Here is a 20,156-nt window from a genome sequence, read left to right on the forward strand (position 1 = left end):
TATAGATGCATTCTTTTTAATAAAAAACTCGGTAATCGTTAGCGAGGTTTCCACATTTTAGCAATAACAACTTGCCACGAATAATCATTCAATATTTCAACGAAAATTTGGTCGGTAATTTCCTTGAGTTTCAAAGGCGAAGAAGCGAGGAAAACGCAAAAATGTGTATCTTTTTTTTTTTTTTTTTTTATGTTAAAAAGCTATGGGTTTATTTACTTATCTATTATAAAGCATTTTATACGGGATGCCGTTTCGTGTATTTTGTTTGTTTTTGATTATACAATTGCATCAATCGACTCGGCTTGTGTATCTTTTACACTTTAGATAAAAATTATCAGAAAATTAAAAAAAAAAAAAGTATTGGGCGCACTTGGCTATTAATAACGTGGACGGATAAACGCGTAAAATTATGAATAATAAAGCGAAAAACAAAAAAAATTGAATGAATTAATGCCAATGTAGATTATGATAACCTTGTTTTAATCATTAAATATCATTGACAAATCTAACAATAAAAAAAAAATAATACGAGTAGAATGACCATATCTACTCATTGTTTAATAAAAGTAAAACAAGATGATCATAAAAACAAAATAACCGTCTGTAAAATAAAATAAAAAGAAAAGAAATATTAATATATATATATATATATAAAGCCACATTCCTAGGCTAGTTAACTTCTCAAAATAATCATAATTGCAATGTATATAAACTATTATATATTTCATAATCATTTACTGTTCTAGAAAGAAAAGAAAAAACAAAAAAAAAATTAATAACAAACAAAATAATAAAACTAAAATGCCTGAAAAGCAGGATATGCAAATTATAACCAATACCGGTTCTAATTCAAGTTTAAATATTCAAAATGGAGAAATTAAAACAGTCATTTCCATAACTCAAGAAGATATGGCCCATCCATCTCACACAATTGCCACAATATTATCTCCACATGGTGAAAAAGTTGCTGTAACTGGTGATGTAGATGATGCTATGAAATTGGCCTTAGAAGCAGAAGGATTGGTAGTTACCCCCGAGGAGGATCGTAAATTATTATGGAAAATTGATCTTTATATGTTTCCTTTGATGTGTTTGTTGTATGCTATTCAATTTATGGACAAAGTTACAAATGGTAATGCAGCTATTATGGGCTTGAGAACTGATTTGAAAATGCATGGTACAGAATATTCTTGGGTTGGATCTGCCTTTTATTTTGGTTATTTATTAGGCCTATTCACGTTGCCACCTTTGTTGCAAAAATCACCATGGTTTATGAAATCTTTGTGTGTTATTATCGTTTTATGGGGAATGGTCTTGGCTTGTCATGCTGCACCCTCTGTTAACTATGCTAGTTTTATATTTTTAAGATGTTTGTTGGGTTTTTTGGAAAGTGCTATAACCCCATCATTCACTATTTTAATGTGTCAATATTGGAAAAAGGAGGAACAATTCACTAGAATTTGTTTATGGTTTGGTTGCAATGGTCTTGGATCTATTTTAGGTTGTTCTATTTCCTATGGTCTATACATTCGTCAATATTCATATAGTATTACAGCCTGGAAAGTTTTATTCGTTGTTACAGGTATGATGACTATTTTCACTGCATTTATCATGTTTGTTCACATCCCAGACGATCCATCCAAGGCCTGGTTTTTAAATGAGCGTGAAAAACTAATGGTTGTTCAAAGAATCAAATCTAACCAACAAGGTTTTGGTAACCATCACATTAAAAAATCACAAATTCTCGAAGCTTTCAAAGATGTCAGAACTTGGCTATATTTTTTGTACTCTGTTTGTTCTAATATTCCAAATGGTGGTATGACAAATTTCTTTTCCATATTGTTGAACGACAATTTTGGCTATACTGCGGATAAAAGTTTGTTAATGAACATGCCCAGTGGTGCTGTTGAACTTGTCGGCTGTCCATTGTTTGGTTTATTGTGCGCCTATTTTGCTTATAAAAAACTGCCTAAATATGAATGGTTGGGTCACAGATTAGTTTGGGCTTTTATTATTAACAATTTGGTGATTGTTGCTTGTTGTATGTTAGCATTTGCTGATAAAAATAAGAATGCACGTTTAGCTGGTGCTTATTTGATGTATTTAGCTCCATTATCATTTATTTGTATTATTTCTAATATTAGTTCAAACACTTTGGGTTATACTAAAAAATGGACAGTTTCGTCTATCAATTTAATGTCTTACGCTGCTTCCAATATTGCTGGTCCACAGACATTCATAGCTAAGCAAGCACCTAGCTATCAAGGTGCTAAAATTGCAATGGTTGTTTGTTATGCAGTGGGTTCTGTTATTTTGGCTTTATTATATGTAATCAATGTTAGAGAAAACAAGAAAAGAGACAAGATAGCCGCCGAAAGGGGTCCAGAGGAATTTGTAGTAGAAAACTTGGAATTTGCTGATTTAACAGATTTTGAAAATCCACATTTTAGATATGCTTTATAAACAAGAAATATCAAAACTTTTTGGGTTAAAATTGTTAGATATATAAATAATTTATTTTAATACTATGAAACTATTTTTATATTGTTGAAAAAGAAGAAAAGTGATTGCAGTTAAATCAAGCACTGGAAAATATAAATTTGCTGTTTTCTTAAATTAATACCTTGTATTTTTTTTTTTTTTTTGCCAGGGGTGTTAAAAAAAAAGGCGATTGTTACAGACATATCAAATAGAAAATTCTTATAAACATTAATGGGAAAATTCCCTAGGCAAAAAAAGACATTATTAATTAAATAACTTATGTTTATATACTATTGATAAGAAAGAAAAAAAAAAATTAATGTCCTTGCCCGATTAAATAAAATAAAATTAAATTAAATACAAAATATAAACATATATATTTAAAGAAAGTGAAATATTAATTAAATTAAAAAAAGTCAGAAATATGAAAAACTGAAGTGAAATAAAATCAAAATATGCTACAAAATCGTATTAGTCGCCAAATATTATAAAAAATAAAATAAAATAAAACTTAAAACATCTTTTCATCTGCAAAGTTACCAAACGACATAATGTCCAGATCGTTAAATATTAGTTGATTATCAATGTTTTCATTACTATCATTATTAGCAGATTCACCGCTAATATTTAATCCAATAACATTGTTGTAATTACTGTCATTATGATGATTATATTTGTAATTAACATCCTGACTATACGTAATGATATCATTATTGTCGTCTTCATTGCTATTGTTACTAGCGTTCAGCGGAGAAGAAATATCATCCAAACTATTAGCGTTACAAGAAACGCTAATTTGTTTTAAAATATCTTCATTGTTCATACTAACAGCATTTAGTTCTTCTTCAACAGCTTTTGTATTATTACTTTGAGGTATAAAGGGTGAAGATGATGAAAATATTAAACAATTTGTATTACTTCTTGAACCATAATCCAAAATACTGCTATTGTTGCTAGTACCACTACTACTACTACTACTACTAGTACCAGAGCCACTAGCAATGTTAAAACCTTGTGATACATCCAAGTTTTGCTGTAGCTGCTCCAGTTCTTTTAATTGCGAGTTTTTTTGGAAATTATAATAATCATCATCATACATCATTTGATCAATAACTTGGAAGGAATACGAATTACACATGAACTTAAAGGAAGAATCCAAAGATAAGGAAATGCTATCACTATCAGTAATTGCTGAATCAGCAGTAGTGGGTGTAGTGACAGTAGAATTAAACGTGGTTGGTATTTCAGTATTGGCACCTAATGAAACAAAAGGTGTAGAATTGTCATAATTATATTCAGGACTATTGCTCTTTCTCTTCTTATTCTTTATTTTGTTTCTAGCACTATTAATCTCTTCAGTTTGATGAATGTTCAAAGTAGGATTATCCAATTCTTCACGACTTTCAGCTTTAAAGAGTTCAAAATTAGTGTTATTAACTACTGTCTTCAATTTGTTTGGTAAATCATGTTTAATCGAAGCCAACTTAGTTTTGGAATATAACAAATTTCTTCTTCTACTCCTAGTCTCAACTTGTTTTTCATAACTAGTTGTAGTGTCGAACAAGTAGCTCGAAGAATTGGATGTTATACCCAAAGCTTGTTGTTCGATAAAATAACCGGGCATAATCTTATATTGGTTGGCATCGTCGTTACGATCATTAATATCAGAAATATATTTGAAAACATCAATCTCATCCCAATAAAAAGTGTCGGAAATCCGATACTCGCCGCCAATCTTCAATAGGCTTTTTTTATCAAATAATAAAGCACAAGAAACAACGTCTTTAAAAATTCTAAAATTATGAGGATTTTTCTGAATCAAATTTAGACATAGAGTTTCATACTCCTTAATCGTAATATTGGTAAAAGATTTGAATACCCGATGAAAGTGCCACCTTGTAATATCATAGTAATCCGATAAAGTTTGTAAAGAAACACCTTTACGCAGTTGTTTAGCATTTCCATTACCATTTTTTTCATCGTCACCTTCAGTGCAAAATACCTTCAACAAACATTTGTAGGTCAAGTATTTACAAGTATGCAATACTTTTAACATGTTCGAGTAATCGGCCTTGCTTAGTAATCTCCTTTGGTAACGTACTATAGTATTGTCAATGGCTGGAGTAAATTGTTCCTCTTCATTATCTGTGATAATATCAGCTATTTTTCTTTTCCTATTCTCATCATTTGCTAAATAGTCATATGAAGCATAAGGATTATCAATATTATCAAACAAAACGTTTTTCTCCACCTCTAGCCTACCTAACTTTCCTTGTCTTTTCAACTTTTTATTTTGCTGTTTTAAATCTTGAACTTTTTCTATGTTAATCATTGGATTTTCTTCTGTTACCCGAACATCCAATACAAAGTTTTTATTGTTGTGTCTACCACGCAATAGATCACTAATTTTAACTAGTTCTTCATTGTCTAATTGCCTACATTTATCAAATTTAAAACCAATCAAGTAATTTATCTTAGCAGTTATATAGCCGATAATATCTTGTTCTAATTCTTTTTGTATGGAAAAGGAAGAAGAAAGCTCAGGTGTATCAAGTGGTGATAACATTTTTCTTTTTTTTTTTTTTTTTTTTTTTTTTCTCTTTGTTTAGCTCGTTAAATTTTCGGATTATGTGTTGAAGGATAATGGATACCTTTATATCTGTCTTTTTTCTTGTTTGTTTTAGATATTATTGATTCAAATAAAAGTATTTCATTTCCAATTTTAAATATAAAGTTTAAAGAAGTTAAAGGAATTAAGGGAGGGAAAAAAAAAAGAAAAAGAAGAAGGAAAAACAGTTATTTATATTTATAATAACATTAGCTTGATATTTATACTTTTTTTTTAAAAAAAAAAAAAAAAAAAAAAAAAAAAAGCTCAGTTGTTTGTTTATTTGTTTGTTTATTTGTTTGTATTTGTCTATTTATTCTATTTATAAAATTTTAAAATTTGACATAATATGTAATTAATTACATTATGTGTATTGTTTTTATTTTGAGAATTTATTTTTCATAAAAAGGAAGAAAAAAGTAGTACTATTACCACCATTATTATTGTGTAATGGTTATAATTTTAATTAGTGAAAAATAACAAAACGAAAAATTCAGGTTGGTTAAGGATTACGAATATTGAACATTTTTCATTTTTTCATTTTATTTTTTTTTTTATTTTTTTTCAAATGCGCGGGAGCGGGGAAAGCAAACAAAATATAATAACATTTAAAGGGTGAAAAAATGCCACACAAACAAATTATTCAGGGTTCTACGAGGGATTGTTAACAGCCCAGAGCCGATTTCGTATTCATTTTTAGCCCTTTTACTGCCTTTTCTATGTGTGATATATGATTTATATTTGTTTATTTCTTAGTTTTCTGGAATTAATTACGTACTATTGTTTTTTTTGTTTTTACCTTAACTTTATTAAGCAGCAACAATAATTATGTAATACATTAATCAATAAATAATATTACGACCAAGAAATGTCTTATTTATCCCTTTTTTTTTTTTTTTTATTTTTCCTCCAAAAATAAAAATAACAAAGAGGCGCCTTTAAATTGCATTCCGCACCCCTAACATTGAACAATCTATCTTGGTTATTTTTACCATTATTCCAGCTGGAATAATGCAAAATAAATAAAAATAAATAGTGTATACGCCCACTCGACTTAATTTTTATTCTTTGCTAGTAGTTATTTTACACATTAACTAATAACCCTGGTATTCAATCGATATTGGATATATCTCCATTTTATTTTTTCTCTCTCCTTGTGAAAAAAATACAAGTCGTCCCTCAGAGACAAATACTATTTAAGATTATTAGCATTAACATCGAAAAGGACTTTTTCACTCCTTACTTTTTAGTTATGTAATACTCTATACATCATTATTGTAGTCATCGTCAAAATCGTCATCGTCTCCACTACTACTTTATTCTACTAATTACGTCATAATAAAGTATTTTTTCTTTTTTTCTCTCAATTAACTGTAAACTTTTACGAGTTTTAATCTGTTATTTAGTAATAAGTTCTAGAATTTTGTACTAGTAATAATATATCCGAAAAAAAAAAAAAAAAAAAAAAAAAAAAAAAAAAAAAATTAAGTAATTAAAAATGGTTGCACATTTTTAATTTACTTTTTGTTCTCCCTGAAAATTTGCGAAGCAGTACTTATATTTCCGCCCCTCTTTCGTTGACCTTATCTGAATTTTCATTACTGTGTATTAGCAGTGTTACATCACATTTGCCTTATAATCGGAGTTTTCCTTTCATCCTTTTTTTTTTGTTTTTGTTTTTGTTTTTGTTTACAAGTTTATTCGTATTTCAATTTAGCGTTGATTATTTATTTACATTTTTTTTTTTTATTACATAGTGTATTATTTACTTTCTTTTTTGTTTTGTTTTGTTTGTTTGCCTGAATTTACCAGTTGCGCATGATTGCGGCAGTGCTAGAAGGTGTGGGTTTTTTATTTCTTTTTTTTTTACTTTTTAACTAGGTTTTTTTTACTAGGTGTTTTTAATTAGGTGTTTTTAACTAAGTGTTTTTAACTAAGTGTTTTTAACTAAGTGTTTTCGCTACTCCATCCGCATATAATTAAGTTAATGTTTCGGAATAGCCAGAAAGTGTAAAAACTATTTTATATCATTACTGGTTTTTTATTATTTCACCAAACATTTAAATAAATAAATAAATAAATAAGAAATTCTTTTTATTATGTATTATTTTTTTTTATATTGTTTCCATCCTATAAAAATTTTGACGTAAAAATAAAATTCTTACAATTAACAGAATATCCCTTTTCTCTCTCTCCCTACCGCTTACACTTACGAAAAAATAGGATAGCAAATAGCTTTGAATAATAATACATATTGTATAATATTGTCAAATGATTCGTAATGTTGTTTGTTAGTGTTTTTTTTTCTTTTCTTTTTTCATCCATTTTCTATTTTAATAATATGAATATTAACTAAATTTGATAATCACTATCAGTCTTATCATAATTTTTACGAGTATTTTTTATAAACTTTAACTAACAATAATTCTACATACGAATATACTATAATATTAACCCTTATAGATACCGTAGAATATTATTTTACACTTTGGGCTATTATTACCATTATTTTTAATTCCCTAGGAAAAAGGGGGGGAAAAAAAGGTAAATAAATAAAAACACCTCAACTGTTTAAGTACGTAATTTTTTATCCTTCGTATCACCAGCGGAATCGGAGTTTTCTCCAATGGCAGTACCATTATTATCTCTTCCCTTCTCCGTTTCCTCTTCATGTGATCTTTTCTTTAAAGAACATTCCTTCTTTTCTTTGATACTAGCACTCATCAATCGCTTATCTCCGGTTACACCATTAACAGGTCTAAAATATGGTTGACATCTCCAATATGGTATATTTAAATATCTGGGATTCTCCTTGTTAACAGCAATTATATCTAAACTATTGCTATTGCTACCACTAAATATTTTATTTTGAACTATATCCTCAATAGGTTTTACAATTTTGCATTCCCAGTCTTCCATTGGCATGTTTCCGTTCATTTTACTCAATTCAGACCTGATATCTGTATGTTGTGGCAAAAACGGCCTCAATATTTTGAAAAAATGAGATTTCATTGCATTTCTACTAGCTTTACTTTCTGGCCCCATTTTTTTGACAATTTCAAAATATTCTCTTAGTATAATGTCAACACGGGGGAAAATTTTGTCCTTATTATCAAAATTGTTATTTGTTGCGCTATTGAAAATACCTGGGTTATATAAGTTCCCCTCAGCACTCATCACACCATCGCATCCAGTGTACTCTAGGCATTTCTTAATATCTTCTGGATATAAAATATTCCCATTACTGAAAACCACTTGATCTTTATTCTTTGTTAAGTTTTCCCTTAAATATTTAATCTTATCCCAATCTGCCATCCCAGTTTTTTGACCCCTTTGTTCTCGTAATCTACCATGAATGCAAATCCATTGTGCACCGCTATCAACACACATCTTGGCATATTCTAAACTTTTCTCATATTCAGGAAACACTCTTATTTTACAACTCACAAGAAATCCATCCGGATTACTAGTTTCATTGGTACCACCAAACTTTTCACTCATTTTTTTAATTATTTTAGAAATTAGATCCCACTCTTCCATCAAAAAGGAACCATAATGTCCCTTTTTGGCTATATTCTGTGGACATCCCAAATTTAAATCAATCCCATCACATTTACCCTTAACAAACTCCGCAGCTTTACAAATCATTTCCGGATCATTCCCACAAAATTGTACAATTAATGGTCTGTCTCCATATTTTGGATTCCCGTCTAGTCCATCGCACCACATGTCCTTTCTATATTTTTCACTAGTGGCAAATAATCTGGCATGAAACATTGGTGTATAACATAATTCTGCACCGTATTTTCTGCTTAGTATACGCCATGCTAATTCAGATTGGTCGACCATTGGTGCTACTATTTTTACGGGTGATGATAATTTGTTTTGATATATTGCTCTACCATGTTGAGCATTTTTAGTAACAGCGGTATCGCAACTGGCAACTAAGGGGGTTGTCATTGTTATTCTATTTAATGCAATCTGTTTTATTATTTTATTCATGCAAATGGGGCAGTTTTTTCTTTTAACTATGTATATATTAAATTAATCTTTGAATTAAAAATAGGTCATAGATCGATAATATGAAAAAAGAAAAGCATAAAAAAAAAAAAAAAAAAAAAGAAAAGAAAAGGAAAAAAAAAAAAAATTATTTTTCAGTGAAAAACCAAAAAAGATCGCGTATTTCGCCTTAAAGCTTATTAAATAATGACATTATTTCCAAAAATAATTTTACATAGTTTATTAAAAAAGAACAAAAAAAAAAAATAAAAAAATAAAAAAATAAAAAAATCAAAAAAAAAAAAAAAAAAAAAAAAAAAAAAATCAAAAAATCACTTTTCCCTATTTTTATTTATATGTATAGACCTAGCCTGTAACGCCTGTGCAAATAACAAGGCAATAGGCCAAATTGGAGCATCAGCTAATATTCTAACACCCAAATATAATGTTCTCGAACTTAGCCTAGCTTTTTTAATGACCTTGAATGTTTCCTCAATAGGTGTATTGGTATTCATAGTCGCTTTAATGGCCAATTCATCATCCAACGGTTCCACATCTAGTGCCCCATTGGCTTGCAATCTCAGAAACTCGGCATATGATTCCATATTATAACCCTTTGGCAATAAATGCTGTTCCAATTTCTTCAATACAATCTCACTTTGTAACCACAGCTGGCGATCCGCTTGTGGGAAAAGTTGGCTGCTCACAATAACACTTTCGATTTTTTGTAAATATACTGATAGCACAATTATCGACGTAAAAATACACGTAATTGCAAATATCGGGGTATTCATCGATGTTTTTCTGGCGTTTTGCATAATGGAAACTATATCAATCCATAATTTGATGGTGGATATGGAATACTGAGCTGCATCTCTTAGCAAATTAAATTTAATATTTAGTAAAGCATTACTATTGCTGTTTATAATGGGGACAACATTGCTTTCTACCACAATAAACTCATCCATTACTCTATTTAAAGTTTCCCAATCCTTCAACCAAATTGCGTTCATTATAGGTACCAAATTTAAACACTTCCTAATTTTGGCAAAATTCAATAAGGGTAAAATCAACTTCATCTTGGGACTATTGTTGATCAAAGAAATATTTTTATACCCACCATTATGGTTATTATTACCCTCTTCCACCAGTATGCCCCCATTCCTGGTGTACAAAGTCTCCCAGCTATGTAATAATTGATTTATTATGGGAACAGAATTAAACAACCACTGAAAATCATCGTATTTCTTACTTCTTTCAATCCCGATCTTTTCATGAATAGATATCAACATGGAAAGTAGCGTAAAATATGAAATATTTTTAAATGATGCAAAATGGTGCAACGGCAAATAATGGTTGATGCCGTTGAAACTAATAGTATTTGTATTAGTATTAACCGCAGAATTCGGTGCGCTTATATGTAGTAAATCTTCCTCTTTATTATTGGCGTTAGACACATTGGTGCTGCCATCACCAGCTGTGGTGGTTAAATCTATTAAACAGTGTGCATAAACGTCCCCACCGTTAGATAACTCTACTAATGAAAATTTGGAATCCAAATTTATCTTGTACTTAGCAGTCAATAAAAAATACCATTCTTTGCTGTTGGAAACATGATACAGGTCTTGTTGATAGCAGGGAACACCACTCTTTTTCAAATCAATGCTATGCAAGCAACAATCTTCTAACCCAACCAATGATGTAAACAAATTAGATATACACAATATAGTGTGACATGTTCTTATTCTGGACTGCGCCTTAATAAAATATTGAAAAATTTCGTCAATATCCTTTTTATTAATATTAGTAGTATTGCCAAACTTAATTGGAGGATTAATCAGTTTTTCCAAGGGAACATTTAGTTGTTTCTTGTGTACAATTTTAATTAAAGTTTTCAAATGGGTCTCCACGTTTGAGGTAATATTAATGTCATTGTGGAAAGTTTCCACAAAGGTCAACATGACCATTGATTGAATAATCCATAGTGGAATAAATTCCTTTTCGTTTTCGCTTATTTTTTCCAACAATTGTCTAATGTGATGTCTACTAATACTAAATAACTGCATCCCATGGAATAAATGGAAATTATATAAGGAGCCGATGCATGCAATACTCGTTAGCAATGAATGGTTTTCCAAACTAGGCTGAATAGAATACAAATGGATAAAATCAAAGTACGGGTGAAATTCTGTGTTATAGAAATTAACATATTGATTTAATTCTTCAACAGTGGGAAATTGGCTGTCTGTTAAGTGGTGTGCTTGTAATATTTCCTGTCTTAATTCGTGAGTAAATAAGTGCAAGCGAGCAGAGGAAAATTGAAGAGTGTTGATGGGTAAATCATCCGAAGTAATACCAAAAATGGTGTTGCTAGTATTTTTGAAATTATTGGCAGTAGTGTGTTTTTCTGGTTGCGAATTAAAGAGCATCAACTGTTTTTTGAACAAATCCATTTGTCTGGATCTGAAAAAATTTGGAACTTGTTTAGAATTACCATTATTTTTTGTGGGTATACTGTTAATTGGTGAGCTGGGTGTAGTGGTGGGTATTGTTGAGGTTGTTGTGGGTGCGCTAGAATTATTGCGTAAATTTATCATATTGGAACCAGACAAGTTGTTCCTAGGGATAGCATTGCTATTAATGCTGATGGAATTGTTATTAGCCTCGTTATATAATTCATCAAACCCGATATCATTGAAATGAGATAAATCCAATTCTAAATCGTCTTCAAAATTAGAATAAATAAAGTCAGCCAACCAATGTTGGTTAGTGGTAGCTGTGTTATTATTAGTAGTATTGGGAGGAATGTGATATAAAGCATTTGAGGTATTGGTATCGCCATTATTAGTGTTGTTGTTAGATTTATAGTTGAAATAATCTAATTCATCTTCACTCGTACTTAAATTCATGTTTTTATTGCCATTTGTATCATCCTTAGTAGTATTATTGATGTTATAAATACTGTTATTATTTCCAATGAGATAAGCATTTTGGTTTGGTGTGAATCCATTGGTACCACCGTTCATCAATAATAAATTGCTTAAACTGGGGGAATTCAGTAAAAATGGGGTGTTTAACTTATAAGGAACTTCACTTGTGTTATTAGCAGTTGCATTGTTACTAATATCCGTAGTGTTTGTGGTGGTGGTGATATTATTATTATTAGCAGCACTATTAATAGACCCATTAGCATTGTAATACTCGGTTAAGTTTAATAAAGAAATAAATCCCTCGGGTAAATCTGTGGTGGGATGGTTGTTGGTGCTGGCCGCTGTAGTATTATTAGGGGCTATTGTATTCATATCCGTAATGTTAGCAGTAGCACAATTATTCAATTGCAATTCCGGTATGGCATCTATTAGTTCTTGAAATGAGATTTGTGGAGTGGAAAACCCGACTTGGTGAGGTACTTCGTTAGTTGAATTGTTTTGTTTAGCTATTTTCTGTTGAATTATATCAGCTTCTTTACTATGGGTGTAAGTGACCTCACTGCTAGCGCTAAATGAAGCATGTCTTGGTCTTTTCTTTATCTGAAGAGGAACAGTAACATGTGTTTGCTCTTTTATAAGCTCTTTGTCCGTCTGAATATTATTATTAGCTGGTAAAATATTTTGTGTGTTTCCTTCGATCTTCACAATATTGGCATCATTTATTGAGCTAGAATTCTTTACAGCATTGGATGTAAGATTAGTGGAGATATCAGAATTATTCTCCTGATCATCCGTGGTGGACATTAAACTGGAATGTATAACTCTTTGATGTCTTAATACTAAATCCTTTCGGGCAAAACACCTACCACAGAATAAACACTTGAATGGTTTTTCATTAGTATGAGCTAAAGAATGTCTTTTTAAGTGTTCTTTTCTAACAAAACCCCTAGTGCATATAGAGCACAGGTATGGTCTAGGTTTAGTAGTTCTAATAGCCCTAGATTTTTTTGGTATTAATAAATTACTTTTATTTTCCTTATCAGTTTCTTGGTTTGTTATATTATTATCAGTACTAAGAGAAGTAATAGTTTGCTGTTCATTTGGTTTCATCATAATTGGTTGTGCAATATCTAATTTTGGTAAAGTATAATTGGTAGGAGTAGGAGAAGCAGTGATGTTATTGTGATTACTGTTATTGTTATTATTATTATTATTATTATTATTATTATTATTACTATCAGGAGTGGCAGTAGTACTAGATAACATTTAAAGATAATGTTTAAATCTTATAAAAATAAAGGCCTTTTTTTTTATTGTTGCCTTTTTTTTTTTTAATTTTTTTTTATTTTTTTTTTTTTTTTTGAGTGTAGTGTTAGTGACAACGATTAGTAGTAGCAGGAGCGGAAAAAAAAAGAAAAGAACAAATAAAAAATTATAATAAAGGCCATTTCGAAAGGTTATCTTTTTTACAGAGCCTTTTTTTTTATTTTTTTTTATTTTTTTTTTATTTTTTTTTTATTTTTTTTTATTTTTATTATTTGAGATATTGAAATTAGATCTTTGTATCCGGGTATCATAAGTGATAAACATCACTTGATACGGAATGACTGATCACCAATAAAAAAAAAAGGAAAAAAAAAAGAAAAAAAAAAGCCCTCTTTTTTTTTATATTCTGTTTTTCATCAGCGGTTATAAATCATAATCACATAGTAATCCACGTAGATAAAGAAAAGCAGAGGTAAATGAAACGAATGAAGAAAAATAAAAATAAAATATCAACAACATATAAAAAAATTAAAAAAAAAAAGTATAAAAAGAAGGAAAGTTAATTGTCCAAATGAAATGCTTGTAATTATCATTTACTTACCAAGTACATTCCTTTTTCTACTTAAAAAATACTAAAAAAAGTAACCTTTGTCTAAAAAGATATATGCCCCGAATTATTTGACAGTACGTTTGAAATGATTATTTTTATGGTTATGTAATACTAACAATAAAAATTGATAAATTTTGACATTTCTGAACGTGATAAATTCTATTTCTATGTAGGGGCAGATTGATGGTGCGTTATTTTATATATCAATCCATTGTAAACATTAAGAACTCGAATGGAATGTAAATATAAGTTTTTTTATATAGTAATGAGATTCGAGTGTCAGAGTTTGCAAACAAATCGTCTTTATTCTTGTATAACTTTCTTTTCAAGAAGTTTACATCTGTTAAAAAAAATATATATATATATTTTATTTTTTTTTTTTATAATTTGTTAAATAATTATATCTTAGATAAAGAAGAATGAAGAAAAAAAAAAAGGCATTCCCCCCGTCTTTTACACTTGGTTCAAATCTTTGGTTTTTTCACAAAAAAGAATCTATAAATTAAGGGGTGGGGAGGCGTGATAGTGTATATTTGGGTAACTATAAAAGCGTAAGATAACCAGAACCATAAGGCAAAATAAAATTATAAATGCATCAAACTTTCCCACCAGCAACAGCGATGAACAAAAAGACTTAATAATTAAAAATAAGCCAATAAATAATTGTTACCAGTAAAATACGTCAATTTGGTGACCTATATTAAAACATTAATTTTTTATTTTTATTTTTATTTTTTAATTTATTTTTATTTTTATTTTATTTTTATTTTTCTCTTTTCCATTTAATTTTCATTAAGATTATTTATAGATGTTGTGCCACCACCATTTTTTGTTTTCTCCTTTCTTGTCGTAGCTGTATCATTACTATGGGCATCATTGTTATCATTGTTGTTTCCCACTCTCTTTTCAACGGTGTTAGAATTATTAATATTAGAACTTCCAGCTATCAAAATAATATTGGGATCCAGATGTTTGTGTTTGCTGTACATGTAATTTCTTAAAGCCATATTTGTTTTTTGGTATGTCTATATATCTTTACGGTTCTGTCTAAATTAAGAGGTTGTGATATGGAGCATATCTATTTCGTCTTGGAAAGGAACAATTAGTTTTGGATTAACACTTACTACACTAGGTGTTTCAAAGGAGAACAAAGAAAAATTAAAAGCATATATATAAAAGTAAGAATTGAAAATGAAGTAGTTGAACATTTCTGCATATATATATATAAAAGTCTATGGTTAAAATAAAAGTAAAAAACAAAAATCTGGTGAGATTCTCCTTTTTTTTTATTTATACAAGTTATTACTATTAATAGCGGCTAAGAATCAGTCAGGGTTGCTAAGTTATTTAAAAAATGAACACAATTTTTTTTTACGAAAATGTGCAATGAGATAAAAAGTTATAAATAAATTAAAACTTGCGAAAGTGATAAACGCTACTAACCCGCCTATAATTTATTTTTGATGCGTTAGAAACTACGCAGTGCTTTGGTTCACCCTTGCAAGATAATACGTACTATATTCAATTGTAGACTGATAATTTGTTTCTCGTATTTTTTCTGAATCTTGGTGAATAAAGCCTGGCATTGTTTATAAGTGTATAAAGTTTTCCTCTCTTACTTTTTAATTCGGATTAATGCGCTTGTTAATTATTATTATTAATTTTTTAACTACACACTGAAAAATACAAGAGTCAAAATAACGAACTACAACATCACCTGTATTATTTGCTGCCACACGTAAAAGCTTATATATTTTTTGATCTGCTTATTTATTAAACCATAAACAATATAAAATAATACGTAGATCTTTTATCGCACTAAAAAAATAAAGAAAAACAATGTCGTTTATAAAAATATATATATATATATATATAATATATAATATATGTATTTTTTTTTTTTTTCCTTGTTGAACAAGCCTTTTGTCAGTATTATCCGAAAAAAAAATATTATTGAACCATATGACTGACAAACTTATTTCCTATTAACTATTAAAAATGTTATTGCTATTTATTCATTTTCGATTAATTCTTTTTTTTTTTTTGTTTTTCCCTGCTGCTAATCTATCTCGGCATAAAGTGCGTTAAGTACAGAATGATAGTTATCATCATCTTCTTCTTCTTCTTCTTCTTCTTCTCTTTCTCCTTCTCTTTCTTCTTCTCTTTCTCCTTCTTCTTCTCCTACCTTTATATCCTCCATTTCTTTTTTTCTTCCCATCATATCACTACCATTAATATTACTGTAGCCTTTGGCATTGATTTTTTGCTTCTGTAAATACAGTTGCTGTGTTATTTCTTTTTTCACTGCGCTTAAACTTAGTAATGTGTTAAAACCTATTTTTTTTGAATTAATACTAGTGCCGTTAAAACCGGTGCTAATTGCAGAAGTAGACATATTTCCATTTTTACTATTACTAGGACAACTAATACTACTACAGAAATCACTAGAAATGTTACGTTCTATCACAGGTAACAGTAACAATCCTTTAATTTTCTCTTCTTTTGCAATAATACCATTTTCTAATTCTTGTATAGTCTTTTTGTTTTCTTCTACCAAGTTTCCCAGAGTTTGCTTTTCCCTTATTAAATCATTATTTTTTTTTTTAACAAATCATTTTCCTTTTTTAATGCTTCATTTTCACCCAAAGTTAATTTAAACTTTGCAGCCATGCTATTTAATTCTATTTCACAATACGAATACTGCTCCTCTAGTAATTTTATATTTTTACACAATTTGTCAACTATTCGTAAAACATTTTTATCACCAAAACATTCTTGTTGCGATGGATTTTGTATTAGAATATTCATTTTACTTTTACTATGTGTTTTTTTTTTTTTTACATTTCTTCGTATTTACCTTGTAGTGTAAAAATAAAAATCCGAAAATAAATTTAAAAAAGAAAAAAAATTGATATTACTGAATATTACTAATTAAAAAACTAATATTCAAAATTAAATATCGTATGTTTTGTGTCTGTCGTGTAGTACAAAAATATACAAAATGTTGTTGGTATTTTTTAATTTTTTTTTTTTTTTTTTTTTTTTCCTCGTTCCATTTCCTGACACCTTCTCAGAAAACTATACACAGTGCACAATATTCATAGTTAATCATCATCTATATATTTTAAATCACATTATATAAACGATAAATATATATATATATATATAGAGCCACGTCCTTTAATTTACATTTTCATCTGATTATCAGGCTTAAATGTAATAAGACACTTTATAAATACGAATAGGCGCAGTTAAAGGTTTAAATAATACATCTTTAATGAATCCATCATTATCATCATTACTACAAGAACTCACTAATTCGACCTGCAAACCCAATTCTTTGCACCTTTGAATAAAATATTCAATAGTGGTTTCCTTTCTTATGGTGGCAGATATCAAGGCATAACAACCATTTTTGGCATTGTTGTGGAATAATTCTTTCAGACAATAAGTCAAATAGTAAATACATTCATCGTCAAATGTAATATCTGCACCCAAAATTAAATCAATCTTTTTATCATCATAAATATACCGTAAATAGGGCTCACTCCAATCCATTTGATAGTGGTGTACATTTTCGTTAGTACAATCATTTAGTTTACAATTATATGGCAATACTTCATTAATTACAAAATCTGAACCATCTGTTAAATGAGCATTGCAATTTGCCCAGTACTTAGCGTATAGTTTGTAATAACTTATGCCAACCACACCTGTACCACAACCCAACTCTAATACATTCATCGTTTCATTATTGCTTGTTTTAATGTTATTATCGTTAGGAAAACTCTTGCACAAATAATATGTCAAATATAATGCTGCCTCCCATGTTTTCAAACCAGTAGTATTTTCCGAACTTATTATATTAGGTTTCTCTCTTATTTTTATTTGTAATCCAGTGCTATTAATATTGTTACCAACAGAGAAAGTGTACGTTATTATATCTTCTAGATTTGGATCATATTGAATATTTAAGTACTCAATATACTGTTCATATAACCATTCTTGGAAACTCTCAGGTTCATCTAGGAAACACACACGGCTGTCATTAGTATTGGAAGTGGTATTAATAAAAGTGTCAAGGTACTTTAACATTTCATTCATAATTTGTTTTATGTAATACTTGTTGGTGTTATCATTGTTGCTGTAAACTTCATTTATAAAAGTTGTTAACCTTAGTTTTTCTGTTGTATTTCTATCGGCACCACAACAATATTTTATGAAATTTTGGAACGGATATCTTTGGTTAAATTTATTGATGATATCTACTTCAAATAAGTTCATTAAGTTGTTTTTGAAAGGATAAAAATATGACCAAGTTTCTTGTCTATTGTATATGTGTGTATATGTACATGTAATTTTTTTTTTTTTTTTTTTTTTTTTTTTTTTTTGATTAAATTGTATTGCATAAATAAAACAAAAAAAAAAAAAAAAAAAAAAATACTACTTTAAATATCAATCGAAAAAAAATTTTTTTTGTAAGATCAATTCAATTAAAACACGCCTATTAAAAGATATATAGACATAGATGTATATAAAATTGAATATATTACTAATACTATATATATGTTAATCAATACCCAAATACTCTAATTCTTTTAACACCACCATCTGGAATAATAACCAATTTAATATAATTAATAGCCAAATTCTTTTTAATTTGATATAAATGTTCTTTATCTGGACCAGTTTTACTTTGGGGAACTAATTCAATCCAATTGGTATCATCGTTACCATTATATTGCAAAGCACCGTAAACCTTAATGGATTGAGGGAAATTACCTCTGAAGTGAGCAGTATCAACTACAATATGATCAATATAACTAGTTTTTCGGCCCAATTTAATTATAGACCAATCTACATGATTTGGAATTCTAGACCTTTTAGTCTCCCACCCATCACTCATATCACAACCTCTACCAGGTAAAATTAAATTTTTCATAGTACCAAAATGTTCATCAGAGCATTTAATAGCAACAGCTCCATTACAAACATTACACAAGTCGGTTACAGTGTTAACATTGTCGCTATTCAATTCAGGTAAAATGACTTTCCCATATAATCTGAATCTGGCAATACCACCGTCTGGATACATCTTTAATTTTACATGGGTATATTTATTTAATGTCAAGCCATTATCCCTTAGGAAGAATTGTTTTTGGCTAGGACCACATTCCATTTTCCCAATAACTTCTTCCCACCCAGGATTATTTTCTTCAATTACTGCGTCCTTGCCTTCATTGGTATTGTATAAAGCCTCTACACTAATATAAGGAGCATGATTACCATCAAAAAATGCAGTGTCAATTTCACAACCAATGATGGAAGCACTACTAACACCTATTTTAAAAATAACATAATCATATTCATTACTATTATGTCTTCTTGTTTCCCATCCATCATACCATGCGCCTTGATATACAAACCTGGTAGCATCTCTTATGGGCTTGTTGGGTTTGATCAAATTTTCGGCTTTGGCAAACCATTCATTGCTTACTGCGACAATTTCACCACCCAATCTTTCAGCGATTATGTCTACCGCGTTGTATTTATTTATAATTATGTCATCAAAGACCTTTTGTTGGTTTTTATCAAAAGCGGTTACCTTAGTAGTAGTTGTCATGATTTTCGGGATTTGGTTTTAACTATTTCTTTTGCCTCCTTTTTTGTTCTTGTTGCTTTTATTTTTTTTTTGAGATATGACTTTGATAAAAGAAGAAAAAGAAAAAGAAAGGAAAAAGAAATAAAAAAAAAAAAAAGAGCAAAAGGTATTACATGTTATATAATGGATTTGCTTGGTTTATATACAGATAAGAAAGAAAGAAGATAGGAATAAAAAAAAGAGAAAAAAAAAAAAAAAATTAAAAAATAAAAAAAGTTTTGTAAGTTTCTATTTTGAGTTAGATATTGTCAAGGTATCTTTGTAATTGAAATATGTGATATACGATCAATATACTCGGTGATCTCCGTTTGATATGAGATTGTTGTTGGTAGTGGAAAATGTAAAAAAGAAAAAGAGCAAAATGTGCTTTTGACTTTTTTTTAATGCAAGTTTGCGCAATGTCCCAACATAAAAAAAAAAGTCATTTATCAGAATATGTGATTCATTTCTACCACACGGTATTTCTGTTGTCCTTTCGGTCTCTTTTGCCTTCAGTCCATACACTACTCGGACATCTTGCATGTCACTCCCTACGACCCAATGATATCATACCAAAATAAAAATAAAAAAAAAATAAAAAATAAAAGACGAAGAAGAAAA

General features: G+C 29.1%; 7 protein-coding genes across 7 annotated transcripts; 1 reads left to right on the forward strand and 6 right to left on the reverse strand.

Moving 5' to 3' along the window:
- Positions 1-801: 801 nt before the first annotated feature.
- On the forward strand, positions 802-2,463 carry SCDLUD_004355 (allantoate permease family MFS transporter; the record flags this gene model as incomplete). Its single annotated transcript, XM_046078909.1, has 1 exon — positions 802-2,463. One exon carries the CDS (start codon positions 802-804, stop codon positions 2,461-2,463), a length of 1,662 nt encoding a protein of 553 aa, XP_045933971.1.
- A 529-nt stretch (positions 2,464-2,992) lies between these two features.
- SCDLUD_004356 (uncharacterized protein) lies at positions 2,993-5,047 on the reverse strand (the record flags this gene model as incomplete). The annotated part of the gene is made up of 1 exon (XM_046076731.1): positions 2,993-5,047. One exon carries the CDS (start codon positions 5,045-5,047, stop codon positions 2,993-2,995), a length of 2,055 nt encoding a protein of 684 aa, XP_045933972.1.
- A 2,613-nt stretch (positions 5,048-7,660) lies between these two features.
- On the reverse strand, positions 7,661-9,049 carry DUS1 (tRNA dihydrouridine synthase; the record flags this gene model as incomplete). Its single annotated transcript, XM_046078908.1, has 1 exon — positions 7,661-9,049. One exon carries the CDS (start codon positions 9,047-9,049, stop codon positions 7,661-7,663), a length of 1,389 nt encoding a protein of 462 aa, XP_045933973.1.
- A 371-nt stretch (positions 9,050-9,420) lies between these two features.
- TDA9 (Tda9p) lies at positions 9,421-13,284 on the reverse strand (the record flags this gene model as incomplete). Its single annotated transcript, XM_046078907.1, has 1 exon — positions 9,421-13,284. The coding sequence occupies one exon, from the start codon at positions 13,282-13,284 to the stop codon at positions 9,421-9,423; it is 3,864 nt and encodes a 1,287-aa protein (XP_045933974.1).
- A 1,392-nt stretch (positions 13,285-14,676) lies between these two features.
- Positions 14,677-14,901, reverse strand: SCDLUD_004359 (uncharacterized protein; the record flags this gene model as incomplete). The annotated part of the gene is made up of 1 exon (XM_046076730.1): positions 14,677-14,901. The coding sequence occupies one exon, from the start codon at positions 14,899-14,901 to the stop codon at positions 14,677-14,679; it is 225 nt and encodes a 74-aa protein (XP_045933975.1).
- Positions 14,902-17,104: 2,203 nt separating this feature from the next.
- EFM3 (protein-lysine N-methyltransferase) lies at positions 17,105-18,178 on the reverse strand (the record flags this gene model as incomplete). The annotated part of the gene is made up of 1 exon (XM_046078906.1): positions 17,105-18,178. One exon carries the CDS (start codon positions 18,176-18,178, stop codon positions 17,105-17,107), a length of 1,074 nt encoding a protein of 357 aa, XP_045933976.1.
- A 289-nt stretch (positions 18,179-18,467) lies between these two features.
- DAL2 (allantoicase) lies at positions 18,468-19,517 on the reverse strand (the record flags this gene model as incomplete). The annotated part of the gene is made up of 1 exon (XM_046078905.1): positions 18,468-19,517. One exon carries the CDS (start codon positions 19,515-19,517, stop codon positions 18,468-18,470), a length of 1,050 nt encoding a protein of 349 aa, XP_045933977.1.
- Between the last annotated feature and the right edge of the window lie 639 nt (positions 19,518-20,156).

The sequence above is a fragment of the Saccharomycodes ludwigii genome, chromosome V (genome assembly GCF_020623625.1).
Source record: "Saccharomycodes ludwigii strain NBRC 1722 chromosome V, whole genome shotgun sequence".
In the NCBI taxonomy this organism is placed as follows: Eukaryota; Fungi; Ascomycota; class Saccharomycetes; order Saccharomycodales; family Saccharomycodaceae; genus Saccharomycodes; species Saccharomycodes ludwigii.